General features: G+C 49.3%; 2 protein-coding genes across 11 annotated transcripts in view; both read left to right on the forward strand.

Annotated features, from left to right (window-relative positions):
• The window catches only part of STIM1 (stromal interaction molecule 1), a 182,347-nt gene extending 171,770 nt beyond the window's left edge, over positions 1–10,577 (forward strand). For 7 of the 10 annotated variants that reach the window (XM_007089366.3, XM_042958660.1, XM_042958663.1 and 4 more), the window contains 5 exons: positions 366–466; positions 745–980; positions 2,113–2,205; positions 3,894–3,960; positions 8,640–10,577. In XM_007089366.3, the coding sequence (XP_007089428.1) occupies positions 366–466; positions 745–980; positions 2,113–2,205; positions 3,894–3,960; positions 8,640–9,156 (1,014 nt within the window). In that variant the 3' untranslated portion in view covers positions 9,157–10,577. Of the gene's footprint in view, positions 1–365; positions 467–744; positions 981–2,112; positions 2,206–3,893; positions 3,961–6,308; positions 6,346–8,639 lie in introns of all 10 variants that reach the window. The other 3 variants (XM_042958665.1, XM_042958666.1, XM_007089367.3) reach the window with 3 other exon arrangements.
• Positions 10,578–11,655: 1,078 nt separating this feature from the next.
• The window catches only part of RRM1 (ribonucleotide reductase catalytic subunit M1), a 36,835-nt gene continuing 32,589 nt past the window's right edge, over positions 11,656–15,901 (forward strand). Inside the window, exon 1 of the mRNA XM_007089363.3 lies at positions 11,656–11,937. Within this exon, the coding sequence (XP_007089425.2) occupies positions 11,919–11,937 (19 nt within the window). The 5' untranslated portion in view covers positions 11,656–11,918. The remainder of the gene's footprint in view (positions 11,938–15,901) is intronic.

Here is a 15,901-nt window from a genome sequence, read left to right on the forward strand (position 1 = left end):
GATGATGTCCTCAAGTTTCTGGAGGAGGGGCTGAGGGCATGGGTGTACTCCCACCTGCCTTCTGGAAAGATGAAGCAAGTGGAGGCAGGTAGAGGGAAAACTCTGCCAGCCCCAGCCCGCCATGGGGCAGAACCCTTCTGGGGCTGGGGGACTGTCAGGGGATCCCACTGCTTCTCTCTTTGCCTTCATTTTCTTTCCTCCCCCGCTGTTGTCCTTCCCCCTGCCTTTCTTTCCCTTCTTCTCTTCCTTTCTCTCATGCAGCCTAAGCTGTGCTAGGAGGAGGAGGACCCAGCCACTGAAAGGCATTTCTCATTGTCCCACCTCTAATCCCTGCTCTGTTTAAGCTGGGGATCTCATTTTTGCAGGCTGAGAAGATAAAAAAGAAGAGAAACACACTCTTTGGCACCTTCCACGTGGCCCACAGCTCTTCCCTGGATGATGTGGATCACAAAATCCTCACTGCGAAGTAAGTAGCACCTGATGCCCAGCTCTGGCAGTGTCCACCCCATCCTCGGAGTTGGACGGTGTGCGGAGTCTGCAACCCCAGTTCTGCTTCTTCACTGGTAGAGGGGCAGCTCTGGTGTCCTGCCCCGGCCTTTATCCAGCTCCCACCTTGCTCTTGAATTTATGATTTAATTGTGTTTCTTATTTGCACGTATTCCCCCAACCTGTTCCTCTAGGAAGCCTCGTTCCTACCGGGGCTCCCACCCGCCCATGGCTTCAATTCTCTTCCATGTGCTCCAGGCAAGCTCTGAGTGAGGTGACGGCAGCATTGAGGGAGCGCCTGCACCGCTGGCAGCAGATTGAGATCCTCTGTGGCTTCCAGATTGTCAACAATCCTGGCATCCACTCCCTGGTGGCTGCTCTCAACATAGACCCCAGCTGGATGGGCAGCACGCGCCCCAACCCTGCCCACTTCATCATGACCGACGACGTGGATGACATGGATGAGGAGATTGTGTCACCCTTGTCCATGCAATGTAGGTGACCTCTTGGGTGGGGGTGAGGGAAGGGGCCTTTGATGCACCGGTTGAGAAGTGGTTGGCCACTGCTGTGCCTAGAACAGCATATGGGGCGGAGACCAAGGAAGGTAGTTGAGCTCAGGGCCTTGGTTCATAAAGCACAGTTCATGTCAGGATATTCCTCCACAGTTGTGCTCTTGGTGTTGTTTCCATGCTCTATGCTCTGTCTGCCCCTCTGGGTCTATTGTGTTAAGTGTGTCTCCCTTCACTCTTTGTGTTTCTTAAATCCCTTTATTCTCCTTTTTCTCCCCCATGTGCCTTTATAAAAACAATCTCCTTTAGTGGTTCATTATATCAAAATGGTATTCGTTTTGGCTCTTTACTGCTATTATCTGTTTTCATTTTTATATTTGTTCTTAATTGCTAAAGTGGACAAATGGAATGATATCTTTTTCTGGTTTTGTGTGAGGCCCCATAAAGCGGTAGTCCCTTAAAGAGACATAGCCCTACATTCTCCAAGCCAGAAAGACATTCTTGTCCTGGAGGGATCTCCTGCACAAGCATGTCCCCCTGAATTCTTGGACCTCTGCACCCTTTCCTGGGCCTTCCCTCTCCCGTTCCTCCCCTCAAGTGGTGAGAGCTGAGTAGAGCAAAGTCAAAGAGACAACTCTCCGTGGGAAATCTTCAGTGAATGAGGGACTTACCCCTAAGTGGCCCAGTTGAAATTTTCCCTGGATCAGAGGCTATTTTAGATAAATAGAATAGACCTTTACGGAAAAGCTGTTGTCTCGGGCCCACATCCCATGGGCCTGGCTTAGGGGCTCACTTTCAGAAAGCCAGATTCTTTCATCAGGCTGGACTCCAGCTACAGACAGGATTTATTTGTAAATTTGTTCAGCAGTACTTTGCCTCTGGCCAAGCTGCTTTGTCACCCTGGTCTGATATCCTATCAGGGCTTTAATCAAAGTCCCAACAAGGTTAGGATCACTGGCAGGCAAGGCTCCCATGTTCCATGGGTTGGGAGGGATCTTCATTAGCTCTCAGCTACCCAGTCCTTGCCCTGGCCCTCCCCTTATCCCACTGAAAGGTGGGCTGAAGCCCTCTGTAAATCAGATTCTCTTCTCCTTTTGGCCTGGCTGTTGGAACCTAGATGCTGCCTGGCTGATGGGGCGTAGGTTCAGTGACCGCTCTCTCTGCTCAGCATCCGCCGGCTCGGATGATCAGTCCCTCTGGAAATACCCGGGTTTGAGGAGCCCCTTTGGGGCTTTTGTTTTTCCAACTTTTGGGACTAAACCAACACTCCTACCCCTGAGCTCCTTCTCCTGCCTGCCTCACTCCCCTGCCTGCTCCCTCTATTCCCTTGGCACTATCCCTACTAACTGCAGGGAGAGGTTCAGGGGTGAGAAGAATCAGCCTGCTCAGCTGAGGGCTGGAGAGAGAGCACCCATAGTGAGGGAAGGCTTGGGCTTCTCCTTCCGGCCCAGCTAGACAGAAGTCCTGGTGGCCCTTCTTCTAGCTGGGCTGGGAGGGAAAGAGAGAAGGAAAGATCCTTCCTTTCTTTTCTCTTTTTCATGTTTCTCCCTTTTCCTCTCTTTCCCCCTTACTTCTCCCTTTGCCTCTTCCTTTTCCATGCTGCTTCTTCCTCTTCTGCCTCCCTTTCGATGCCTTGAAAGCCACCAGCCATAGAAGCCCTGCCTCCCCAGCTCTCCATCACTGTGGACCTGTGTTCTCTCCCTTGCGGAGCCTCCATGGCTTCTGGCACCCATGTCACGTGGCTCATTCTCCCATCTTTAGGGAGAAGGCGGGGAGGCCCACCTCTCAGGGTAGAGGAAAAAAAACAAAGGTAGAAATTCCGTTTTCAGCTGGAGCTGGAAGTGAGCCCAAGGGGGATGCTCTAGCACATTCCCAAGTTACCTGGTGCCCGTATACCCCTTCCCTGGGCATGGTGGCCATCGTCTTCCAAGAGCCTGATTTGTAGCATTATTCCAGGAGCTGGCTCTGTGTTGTCTGCATGCTTGTTAGAAGAAATTTGGAAAGTGAAAAGTGAAAAAGTGCAGAAGAAAAAGGCACACCTAGTCCCACTGTATTTGAACAGCTTTTTTCCTACAGTCTCCTGTCTGTGAAATTTTTAATAATTTTTTATGTGGTCAAGATAATAATGACCACTACCATTTGTTGAGTGCCATGAACTGTGACAGGTACTTTAAATACACTCTCTTGAAGCGTCACAACAACCCTGCAGAATTTTATAAACTAGGTCTCAAACTAGGGAAACTAGTTGCACAAGGTCGCGGCTACAAGTGGGAAGGCCTCACTTCAAACTCGAGTCTTTTGTGTCCCATAGTTCAAGGTATTTCTTTCATGTATCCTTTTGTCTCCCCTGAGCATTTCAGTAGGTATTTTTGTATGTTTTTCAAATCTTAAGCAGAATTTTTAATAGCTGTATAGTCTTCCGACAATCAGATATATTATCATTTTCAATTTTATGTGTATTTTCATACAATTATTAATACTTATGTGATGAGCATGTGTGTGTATAGATCCTTGTCTGAACTGTGAATTACTTCCTGAGGTTGGCTTTCTAAAAAGGCTGGTTCTTAGTGCTCTCCCGGACCTCGTCCCACACCCCCTCCCACCCTGCCTGGCCCGTTTCCTCCCACTAACTGCCCTGCCTCTCCTCTCTAATAATATTGGCCCTCGGTATCCTTCCATTGCAGTTGCCACTAAAACTGACCTGGGCACCTCATCTTCAATGTCCCCTTCCTTTTAGGACCCCTGGTGGGAGGTTTTCGGGAGGAGGTGCCCCGTTCTCCAGATTGGGCACCAAGGGCCGAGCGGTCTGCAGCAAGCCTTTCTCCAGGGGCACACCTGCTTGGCTGCCAGCCCCGAGGAGGTCGGCCCCTCCTGACACTTTCTTTACTCTCCTTGCAGCTCCCACCCTGCAGTGCAGTGTCCGGCAGCGCCTGACGGAACCACAGCACGGCCTGGGATCTCAGAGGTTGGTAGAGGGCGAGGCTGGCCACTTCTTGACAAGCCGGGTCTCTCTGCGGCGAATGCGCAGCCTTTCATCTGGACAGTCTTTCAGTTCTGAAGGCCACGGGACCAGCTCTCCACCTGCCTCTGCTTCTTCTTCCTGTTCCTCTACCACCACCACCACCACCTCCTCCTCCACCACCACCACCACCACCTTCACCACCTCCATCACCAACGTCCATGTTCACCCTGTCTATTACCACCACAGCACTTCCTATTTCCTTCAGATGAAGCCCTACCCTGACCCATCCCCTGCTGACAGCACCGCTGTGATGCCTGGGCATTCAGAGAGCTTGGGGTATCGGCTGTCTCTCTTCTCTTCCTTGCCTTTCTGCTGCCTTTACCTTGGCCTCTGCCTGCTGGCTGCTGCTTGGTCAGCTGTGGGGGTGTGTGCAGTGGGGCATCTTCTCCTGCTCCTGCCCTTTCCCAGCCCTGGGCTCCTTCTTAAGTTCAGCCTAACTCCCCACAACTTTGTTCCCTTCTCTGTTTGGGGTTTTGCTCACTCTAAAAATGAGTACAACGCCCCTCCCTCACGGTCCTATTGCACTTTTGCCTAAACTTTGCACTTTCACATCCGTTGTTTCCATGGAGTCTTTACTTCCTTTACTCCTTCAATAGAACATTTATTGATACCTGCTCTGGGCCAGGCTCTGCTGGGCATGGGGATTCACAGATGATAAGATACAATCCCAGCCATCAAGACTCACAGTCTGGTCCGGGAGAGGTACATAAATAATTACGGAACAGTCTGAGAAGTGCTATGGGGTGCTGAGGAGGGAGTGACTAACAGTGTGCACCTGGGTGGAAGGCTTCACAAAAGAGGTGACATCTGTGCTAACACCCTGTGCAGGAAAAGGAGGAAGTATAGTCTAGGCAAAGGAAGGCTTAATGTGCAGAGGCGTGGAGGTTCAAGAGAATATGATGTATTTGTGGTTAGAACCTTGGGCGTATGTTGGTGGGAAAGGGTGGTAGATGAGGCTAGGAGGAGGAAGGGCTCCAAGAGGCTTGGGCATTGCCCTTTAGGAGATGGAGAATTCCAAAAGGGTTTTAAAAAGGAAGAGAATCATGGGGCGCCTGGGTGGCTCAGTTGGTTGAGCATCTGACTCTTGATTTCAGCTCAGGTCATGATCCCAGGGTCATGGGATCCAGCCCCAGATCGGGCTCCATGCTGAGCATGAAGCCTGCTTAAGATTCTCCCTCTCTCTCTGTCTCTCCTCACCCCCCTTCCTTTGCCCCTCTCACCAGCTTGTGCGCTCTTTGTCTCTCAAATAAAAATAAAAGGAAGAGAATCAGATTTGCACTTTAGAAATAACATTTTTGTGGCCTGTATAAAGAAGAGAAGGGGAGACTACAGAAATCTGGAAGTCACCAAGGTAGACCAGTAGGGGAGGTAGTGAGGTCTAGGCATTGGAAAGGAGAGGTTTAATTTGGTAACTGGCTGAGATGGGGGTGGAGGAGAAGGAGGAGTCTAGGATGACACCCAGGTTTCTAGCTGGGGTGGCTGCATGGATATGGTAACCTTCATGGAATTAGGGAACTGAAGAGGGGAAATGGGTTCGGGGTTTTAGACAAGAAAAGTTTATAGGTGGGGCCAGCATAAAGTACTCACTTTCAGAATAGGAATTTAAGGTTCTGAAAAGTTAAGTAAATTTCCCCACGTCCCACAGCTAATTAGTAACAGAACAGAGTAGAACTTGACTTTCCATTCCAGGGCACTCTAGGTATTTTTGTCCTTCCACAAGGTCTCAATAACTGCACTGTGTAAGAGTTGGTGAAAGGCTTTCTCCCACAGCCTGCTCTAGCAGCTACCTCAGGAGATAGGCTAGGGTCAGAGATAAGAGAATTCACTTTGCCTGGAACAAGCTTAGGGGAGACTCAGAAAGTCCCTCTCCTCTGGAGGGACCTCTCGTCTCTGAAGTTGAGACATGACCAGCCCTGGCCTCGGGGCTGCAGCCTGCTGATGCCGTTGCTGACTTCTGGCTGTGCTTCACTCAGGAAGCCAGTCTCTCTCTGTGTTAGCCTAGAGAGGGCTGTTCCTTTGTCTTTTACAAAGGGACTGCCTTTGCTAGCACTTTCACCCTGCAGAGTGGCTCATATTCATCCTCATCCTCATTTTCATCCAGAAGCCTAGGCTGGGAGACTGCCCCTCCCAATACAGGTGGAGAGGGCTGGATGGGGTCTGGGGCATTAGGGGATGCTGTGGATCTCAAGCTCCAAGGCCCAAGCTGAGGGCAATGGGGAGGGGCGGGTGGGGAGGTACCTGCACCCACCTGGCCTGTTCACTACTTAATTTTCTTTTGCACCATGCACCAGAGGATCGTCTCTAAAGACAAACAGGCTCTCTAGTAAGGTTAGTAGCTTGGTATGGGAGCCCAAGGCAACCCAGCCTTTGGGGAGGGACACCTTCTGGCGCCTGAGTGTCTCAAAGATCCAGGGAGGGAAAGTGAGCTTTGCCTCAGCAGGGCTTTTACCTCCAGGGTGTGACACCTGGGCTTCCTCCAGGCTTTTTTCTTGCATTGGAAAGTCTTAGCTTATAACTGATGACAAGGCATGGGGGGATGGGAATCATGGCCAACTGGAGCTGTAGGCCACGAGGAGTGAGGCTGGGAGGTCCCCCAACCCCCTGACCACTCTTCCTTGGCATTAGAAATGTAGGCTTCTGGGGTTCTCACCTCATCAGCGTAGATGGCCCCCTTTCCAGTGCTGCTGCCCCCCAGAACTGTCTCGGCACCTTGCTCACTGGCTCATTATGTGTGTGGAAAAGGCAGGATATGGAGAGGATCATCTTGGAACTTAAGGAAACAAGGGCATATTTAGATGGAAGAAAGGACAGTGTCAGATATAGGAAACCAAATATGAGACTGAATACTAGTAAACAGTAGAGTATGTGGCTGAAACAGGATTTGTAGAATGGAATTGGAGCTGGGATTGTTCTCTGCTGTTCCTTGTCTCCAGGAAGATACTGGCCCATGGGGTAGCTGCTTAGTTAGTTGTTTCCTGTTGAGAATTAACCCTACACTAGCTATGAGCCAACCTTCTGCTTTTGCCTATTTTAAGGGCCTGGTGCCTTCCCTGATTTTTGACCCCCAGCCTCCTCCTTTCCAGATCCTGTGGTGCTCTCCCCTACCACTCCTGACTCTTTTCCTTTGGCTTCCTGACCTGGATGCTTAAGCATTTCCCTTAGCCCTCTCCTCTGCCTCTACTGTGGTTGTCAGGCCTCTGGAAAAGCAGAGGGAGGGTTAAGGGACTGACAGGGGACCCCTCATATTTACCCTTTTGTCTGTAGAGGCAGGAGAGGAGGCATCGGGAATTGGTTCATGGGCCTTCTTAGGAGTAGCCAGCCCCTTCGGGGTCTCAGCTTTCTGGACTAACCTTGGTGTGTGCATGTCCAGTGTGCGGTGCCACATCCCCATAACAGCCTTGCAAAGAAACCTCTTGTGACTGGCCCACAATGGGTCTTCCAGCTTGATTGGCCTCATCATCTTCATTCCCACATACTTCCTACATTTCCAAGTGATTTGCTAACATACCTGATCCTCCAAACAGCCTTGCAAGATCACTCAATTGGTATTATCTTCATTTGGCCAAAACTGAGGACCAGCAAGGTTAGAGGACTTAAGTTTAAGGTCACACAACAAGCCTCAGGCAGAGATGGAAATCGAAACAGACCTTCTGACATCTAGTGGCAGCTCTTTGGAACCACTGCTACTTAAAAGACCGATGTGCTGTGTTTCTGCACCTGCCTGCACTGTCCCTCTCACAGAGCTCTGAAAAAGACCCCACCTTTCCAGCTGCCAGCCGACTTTGGTTTGAACTCAGAAACACTTCTCTGTGACCCACTTTGAATCCTGTGAGAGGGTTGAAAGAGGCAGCATCCTGACCTTTTGGGGTGGATAAGGGATTGTTTGCAAGGCTGTTCTAACCTCCTCCTCCCCAGCCTGGGTCAGGCCCACTTACTACTGCATGTACCCTGTTCCTTGGGGCTTGGCCCAGACTGGATGTATCCCAGGGTGTGACAGGAGTCCGTGGGGGAGAAAGCCATGGAAAATGGTGACCCAGAGCAATATGTGGGCTCTGGGTTGGCTTAAGGTTGAGTCCTAAGAAATCTAGCCAGCTGTGGGAAGGAAGAGATTTTATTGAGGATGCCTGGGGAACTTAAGCCTACAGTTGCAGCAGTTTAGGGCCTGGCCACTCAGCAGGGTGGGGGCCCGTCACTAGAAAGCCCTTTGCCAGACAGATGATGGTATAATGATGTTTGGTTTTGCTTCTTGTTTGTCTCTTTTCTCTCTACCACTCTTCCCTTTCTTTCTCCCCTTGTCCTTATTTCTATTTGTTCCTCCTTTTGCCTTTCTTTCTCCCTGCTTTTACTCTCCCCTCTGTGTCTCTTCCCCATCCTGTCCCCATTCCCTATTCCTGCCGCCTCTCTTATCCTGTACTTAACGGCCTACTCAACTTCCTTCTCTTTCTCATCCTTCTCTCTCACCCACCTGTCTGTTCATCCTCTTTTCTCTCTCCTGCCCCTCTTTCCATCCCCATTCCCTACCCCATCCTTGTCTTCTCATGCTGTTCCTCTCTCCTCTTCACCTTCTCCCCATTCCCCTATCCTGTATGTGTCCCTTTCCTCCTCTCTGCCCTGTCTTGCAGGGATTTGACCCTTTCCGATTCGGAGTCCTCCCTCCACATGAGTGACCGCCAGCGTATGGCCCCCAAGCCTCCTCAGATGGTCCGTGCTGCAGATGAGGCCCTCAACGCCATGACCTCCAATGGCAGCCACCGGCTGATTGAGGGGGTCCACCCCGGGTCTTTGGTGGAGAAACTGCCTGACAGCCCTGCCCTGGCCAAGAAGGCACTACTGGCGCTGAACCATGGGCTGGACAAGGCCCACAGCCTGATGGAGCTGAGCCCCTCAGCCCCACCTGGTGGCTCTCCACTTTTGGATTCTTCCCGTTCTCACAGCTCCAGTTCCCCAGACCCAGACACACCATCTCCGGTTGGGGACGGCAGAGCCCTGCAGGCTAGCCGAAATACACGCATTCCCCATCTGGCTGGCAAGAAGGCTGTGGCTGAGGAGGATAATGGCTCCATTGGTGAGGAGACAGACTCCAGCCCGGGCCGGAAGAAGTTTCCCCTCAAAATCTTTAAGAAGCCTCTTAAGAAGTAGTCAGGATGAGAGTGGCAGTGGCGGGACAGCTTGCCCTTCCCTGGTCTTCTGCCTCTCTTTCTTCCCCTTCCAAGATCCCTGGCCCCTAGAGTGGGGCATGGGAGGGGCTGGCCCAGGGGCCTCGGCACTGTACATACCTGCCCCCCTCATCCTTGGGTCCTTCAACATTATTTATTAACTGACCACCATGGCCTGCCTGCCCTGCCCTCCCACCCACGGGCTGCCGCTGCCACTCCCTCTCTACTTCAGTGCATGTCTTAGTTGCTGTCCCCTCAGCTCCCAGCTCCACTTCTGGGGTCCAGCTTCTGTCTCTGCTGTCCCAGTTTTGAAGTTTGGTTTCTTGTTTCTCTGTGTTTCCTGCTTTCAGGCTCCTCCCTCCCACCACTCCGCAACTTCCCCTAGCAGCTTGGGGGGGGGGGGGGGGGAAGATAGGAGGAGAAACTTCTGACGTCTGTGCCTCAGACCTGTTCCACCCCATCTACGATGGTTCTGTTTGCCTCAGACTGGGGCGGGCCTAGGGTCTATTGCTTGAGGTTTGTTCTTTGGGAGTGTGGTGGGCCAGAAGGAAACTTGGCCTGGAGCTCTCTTGAGCCTCTAGGGGTCCATGGGGGAGTGGAACACATTCCCAGAGAATAAGCTACTAGAGAATTTTGAAGAGAGGCCAGGCTAGGGGGTAGGTTGGGAGAGACTCCTCTTAGTTGGAGCATGAGTAGATGCCAGAGTTGTGGGCTATAAGGTAGTCACCTTTTCTCTCTTCTCTCACCCATACCTGCGTCTTTCTTATCCCTGCTCCCCCATACTGCAGGAGGGTTTGACTATAAGAGGTGCTGCCCAAATGCTCCCCCAAGCATCAGTACTCCTGGAGCTCAGGACAAATGGCTCCCCTGGCCATGGGAGTCTCAGCCATGATACAGGGCTCAAATGGGGCCCTGAAGTGGTTGGGCAGGATATTGTTGCATTTGAACCAAAAAACATTTTTAAATTGAAAAAATAAATCTCCTGAATTTCCCAAGTGCCTGCACCACATACTCCCCTTGTCAGACCCCATTTTCATGTTACTGCATAGCTTGGGCCAGAGGCTCAAAAAGGACACAGCTGGTTTAGGGAAGGGGGTGGCTAAGGAAGATGTAGGTGAAGGCAGCTGTGTGACCTCTTCCCCCACTTCCTTCCCACCCTCTAGACAAGTCTCTCCCTTACCTGTTTTTGCTATGGCTGTAAAGGTATTTTCCTGTTGCCCCACTCCCTCCCATGCCTTTACTCTGGGATCCTATTTGGGGCCTGGGGTGCAGGCACCTGGGGCTGGTCTTAGGAGGGTGCTAGGCTGCAGACTGCCTTGTACCCCCTGGGCACCCTCACATGGGTTTTTCTGTGTTATTTCATAAGACTCTTTGAAGTCCAATAAAGCATGTAGGAGATTTTAACCTCTGCTGGCTTTGACTCTCATTGTGTTCTCTGGCATAGCAGACAGGATGAAGAGACTATTTCTCCTTGGCCAAGGAAAAATGAAACTAACACACGTACCCAAAAGCTCTCTGGATAGGGTTACCAGATGAAATACAGGATGCCTGCCTGGTTTAATGGAATTTCTGATAAATAAAAACGTTTTTAGTATAATTATGTCCCCTGCAACATTTGGGACACGTTATTTTTGTTTGCTAAATCTGGCAACCCCATCCACCCTTAACCTATCTATCCCATGTCTTGTCTATCACCTTTGTCTTTTTTAATTACTTCACAGGGAGCTCGGGGTGTATCTGGAGGGCAGTGAAAAACCAATGAAAGGTTTTAGAAATCGATGCCACGTGAGCTTTCATAAAAATTAGTTTGTGTAGCCTAATCAGAAGCTTTTACATCAGTCTTGTATATTTCGTCTCTTACCCATTTTTACCCCCCACATTCAGTCACCAAGCACAGTCCATTCTGCTTCCACAAGGCCTTATTGCTGACCCTGTTTCTGCCACCACCCGCTGGAGAATTATAAAAGCCCTGCCCTGCTCAAACTCTTCCAGAGTTCCCATTCCGTCAGGATAAAATTCAATGCCCTTGGCCTAGCAAGGCTCTCTTCCAAGGATTTAGTGCCAGATTTCCTCCGACCTAGAGCGTGGGCCTCCTGGCTGCCTCCAGCTCTGGATCGAAGGCTACAGCCCACATTGGACAGCAGTCGGGTTATTATATTCTAACAGTCCTCAGGACAAGAAAGGGTTTTTGGATGGTTGGGTTTTTATTTCAAAAACACCTGAACCATCTTGTTCTCGGCGGGGGCGCGCCAACGAGGAGGGCGGGGCCGGGCCTGGCGGGTTCTGCGCGCAGCGCGGGGTTCCTGTCCCAGATTCCTCTATGCCCACACTCAACATGGCGGCGGGAGAACCGCGTTCCCGCCGGGCGTGCCCACACCCAATGTGGCCGCGGGAAAGGCGCAGTATCCAGGGCCCTGCCCATACCCAAGATGGCGGCTACTGGGGCGAGGCTTACTTGGGCTTTACTAGCCCTGCCCACCAGCCAGGGCGCTGGCAGCGTCGAGTAACGTCATTCGAGCTCCGTCGCGCCGCTTTTGCGTCTTGGGTGGCGGGAGCGGGAAGGGGATTCGGATTGTCGCGCCTCCGCTCCGTGGAGGAAAGTGCTCTCTGGCCCCAAATTCAGTCCCTGCACCTGAGTACCCCCAGGAACCCGACCCTTCGCACCCTACTACCTTCTCGATCCCGCCGGCGCCTCAGAGCTGCAGTCCCGTCTCGAATCCCTCAGCGCTTCAGCCACTAGCCGCGATGCATGTGATCAAGCGAGGTGAGAAGCCGGGGAGGGGGCGGCGAGTTAGTGGGGGGCAGGTAAAGGGGTCGCGGGCTGCCGCCGCCCTTGCAGTCGGCGGCTCCCGCCCGCCTCCACCGCTTCCCGCCCTGCCTGCAGAGGCTTCCCGCCCTGTCAAGCCCGCTCGGCCTCTGGCTTGCGTCAGTCTGACCCTCCCACCCCCCACAAGGCCTTCAGTCTGAGCCCCCTCGGCTTTGTCATCCTGGCGCCTTTCTAAAGAATAATACCTCCCCTTTATCGGGTGGTTCCTGTGTGAGCCGAGCACTTTCCAGGCAGTGTTTATTAGCTCCTCTTCTCAGGTGAAGAATCTGAAGTGCAGAGAGAGGTCTGGTGACTAACGCAAGGCCACCCAATTAGTTGATGGTGAGGCCAGGGTTCGAACCCATGGCTAACATCGGAGTTGTATTGGAAAACCCTGGGGCTGATGAGCTGTCCTAGGGACTGGGAGGAGCCGGGAAGAAGGGACTCAGCCCTAAACGGGCACCTATCAGTTTCCTGATCTCTTTTGTGGGGTGAAAAAGAAAAAGATCTTAGACACAGACAGACACCCCTGGAATTTGCCCTTTGCACGACGTGTGTTGCCACTTGCCCCAGGAGTAGTCTCGGAGGAGTTTGGGACTGGGACTAGTGATACAGAATCAGAGTAGGGTGGCAAAGACAACTTCTGACAGGATGAGTACTGGGAAGGGCCTGGGACTTGTGTTCTTCCTCAACAGTTATTTCCCGTTAGACTTGCTGAGTTTCTCCTTTTTGCCAGCCCTTTGCTTGGCAGTGTGAAATTATAAGAGGAGACGGTCCCTGCCTTGCCAAAAGGTTTAATCGGTTTGGAAAAACAAGAGCAAAACATACATTTAGCAGAGAACCGTATGAGGCAGGTATGAACAAGTTTCAACTTGAACCTACTTGCCCCTGTTAAAGCAATAAAGTTATTTCAAAATTGTAGGCACTTAGTAAATACTGGTTGACTGGATATTTTGTCCGCTAGGCTGTGAGTGTTTCAAACATCGGGACTTTATGCCTATACTTGGCACAGGACTTACCATGAATAGGAATTCAAAGAATGAATGAGAATTATTTTAAAATATAGGATGGATATAGGGGTGCCTGGGTGGCTCAGTTGGTTAAGCGTCCGACTTCGGCTCAGGTCATGATCTCATGGTCCATGGGTTCGAGCCCTGTCTGGCTCCGTGCTGACAGCTCAGAGCCTGGAACCTGCTTCAGATTCTGTGTCTCCCTCTCTCTCTGCCCCTCCCCCGCTCACGCTCTCTTTCTCTCTCTCTCTCTGAAAAATAAATAAACATTAAAGAAGTATATATGATATAATAAATGCTAGGGGTAGGCAGGTGGTTGATTTGGTTTTGTCTGGGTAGTTTAATAAAAGCCAAGAGATGGAGAAGTGGACAGTGGTGGTCCATCTTCTAATCTTTAGTATCTTGAGAACATCATTCTCTGAAATTCCTAGTCTTCCATTTTAGCTCACGAAACCAAAGACCAAAATACACAGTGTACTTTTATTGGTCCTTTCCTGTGAATGAGATGAGCATCTAGTTTTTTAGACCTTTGAAAAAAGGAGGATGAGGATCCCCTTGTGGTAAGTCTGTAACAAATAGGAATTGAAAACTTGTGAACCTAAATTACTGGAGTAGGTAACACCTCTATGTTATATTTTTCAGCTTTGGGCCCACTTTAAAATGCTGTAGTTTAGATGGTACTTCCTACCAAAATAAGCTCTGAAAGGCAGGGCTTATTTTGTTTCTCATTCCTTCAGAGAACATAATTTGATCCAGATGAGTCTCTGCTAGATTCTGCCAGTGTAGCATTTAGCAGGGCTTGTTAATATACAAAGTGGTACTTCGGTTTCTTTTATTTTTGACTTTTATGGGCTTAGGGTTTTTCTTTTTCTCTCTCATTTTTGCCATGCCAGTGAGTAGCAGACTGACTTATGTAGTTTTTTTAATTTTAATGTAATTATCCAGGAGGGCAGCTGGCAGTCAACCTACTAGTATAGTAGTCCTCCCCCACTTATCCGGGGTTTTGCTTTCCACGGTTTCAGTTACCCGGACATCCGTGATCTGGAAGCAGATGATTCTCCTGAGTATTGTCAAAAGGTCAATAGTAGCCTAACTGTACATCACAATGCCTATGACTTTCACCTCATTTCATCCCATCATATATTCATTTTGTCATCTGACATCATCCTGGTACCACTAGGTATTTTGAGAGAGAGAGAGAGAGACCACATTCACATAATTGTTATCATAGTATATTGTTATAATAGTTTTATTTTATTATTAGTTATTGTTTATCTTTACTGTACCTAATTTATAAATTAAACTTTATCATAGGTCTGTATGTACAGGAAAAAACAGTATATATGAGGCCCAGTATACTTTCTGTGATTTCAGTCATCCATTGGGGGTCTTGGAATGTATCCCCTGCCACAAAGGGGGTACTACTCTATTTACTCAATGTGCTTATATCTTGCTAAGCACTGTGAGGGAAATAATAGAGGAAGAAGGCAGCTCCATCTTCAGAGATCTTAGGATTGTTAGGGACATAGGGTTAATCATATGAAAATTGTTAGGTAACAGAAGGAAATAGTAGATGAGTATTTCTCTTGCTGTCTTCAGCTATTTTTTTTTTTTTTTCCTAATGGGAGAGTATTGTATTCCTCAGGGAGATTAAGGTTAAAGAATAAAAGTTGAGAATCATTGCAATAAATGCAGTGTAGCTGACTGAGTTGTAAAGTGTGCTTTGGAATGCAGTATAGGGTTTTCAAAACATTGGGTTGTAACCCATAGTAAAAATTATATTTTACATCATGACTGAGAACATGCCAGTCTGTGTGTGTGTGTGTGTGTGTATTCATGAAATGAAATTTTTTTTTTCAAAATAATTCCTTTTAAAGCATCCACTTGTACTCTCATAATCACTCGTCTATTCCCAATCTGTTCTCTAGCTCTCCCTCTCTTTTCCCTGCTTATCTCCCTCCCTATTTTCTCCCTTCCTTCTTAATTCCCTTTACAGCCCACTGTATTATTTTGCAAGTCTGTGTGGATACTCTGCTGGGCACTGAGATTAAGGCTGAGTAGGCAGACATGGTTCCTGTTTTCAAAGATCTTACAATCAATTGATAAAGATAGACACATTTATTTTCATTATTTTTGTTTTAAGTTTATTTATTTTGAGAGCAAGCGAGCGTGAGCTGGAGATAGGCAGAGGGAGCGAGGGAGAGAGTCAGCACAGAGCCCAAGACACAGCCTGACCCAGGACTCAGTCTCAGGAACCATGAGATCACGACCTGACCCAAAATCAAGAGTCAGACTCTCCACCAACTGAGCCACCCGGGCGCCACAAAGATAGACATGTTTAAGAACTTAATATAATAAGATATGATACTCTGAAAGGTAAAGTAAAAGCTGTAGGAGGCCATTCATTCAGTTTTTCAGAAAGCATTTATTTAGTACTTCTTTGTGCCAGGAACTGTTTTAGGTAGTAGAGATTACAGCAATGAACCAAACAAGGTAAATCCCTTTTCTCATGGCATTTACATTCTGGTGTGGGTGAGAGTGGTATGTATATGTAAGAAACAAGTAAATATAAGAATCAGTCAACTTCAGATCATGATTAGGGAGATGATGATAGTAAAACAGTAATGTAATAAAGGTGATTGAGAAGGTAATCTTAGGTTAGATAGGGAAAGGTCTGAGGAGCTGGCATTTGAGCTGAGCTCTGAGTAGTATTAAGAGCCAGCTGTGTGAAGATCTGTGGGTTAAACATTCCAGGTAGAGGGGATAGAAAATCATACCTTGTAGAAGAGGCACATCCTTGGTTAACTTACAGTATAGCAAAGTCTTCCTGAAGAGAGAATCAGAGAAGTTTGTAATCAAGAGGACATCAGACAATTAGTATTCTAGAGGATTTCAGAAGAGGAAGAGGTCAG

The sequence above is a fragment of the Panthera tigris genome, chromosome D1 (genome assembly GCF_018350195.1).
Source record: "Panthera tigris isolate Pti1 chromosome D1, P.tigris_Pti1_mat1.1, whole genome shotgun sequence".
In the NCBI taxonomy this organism is placed as follows: domain Eukaryota; kingdom Metazoa; phylum Chordata; class Mammalia; order Carnivora; family Felidae; genus Panthera; species Panthera tigris.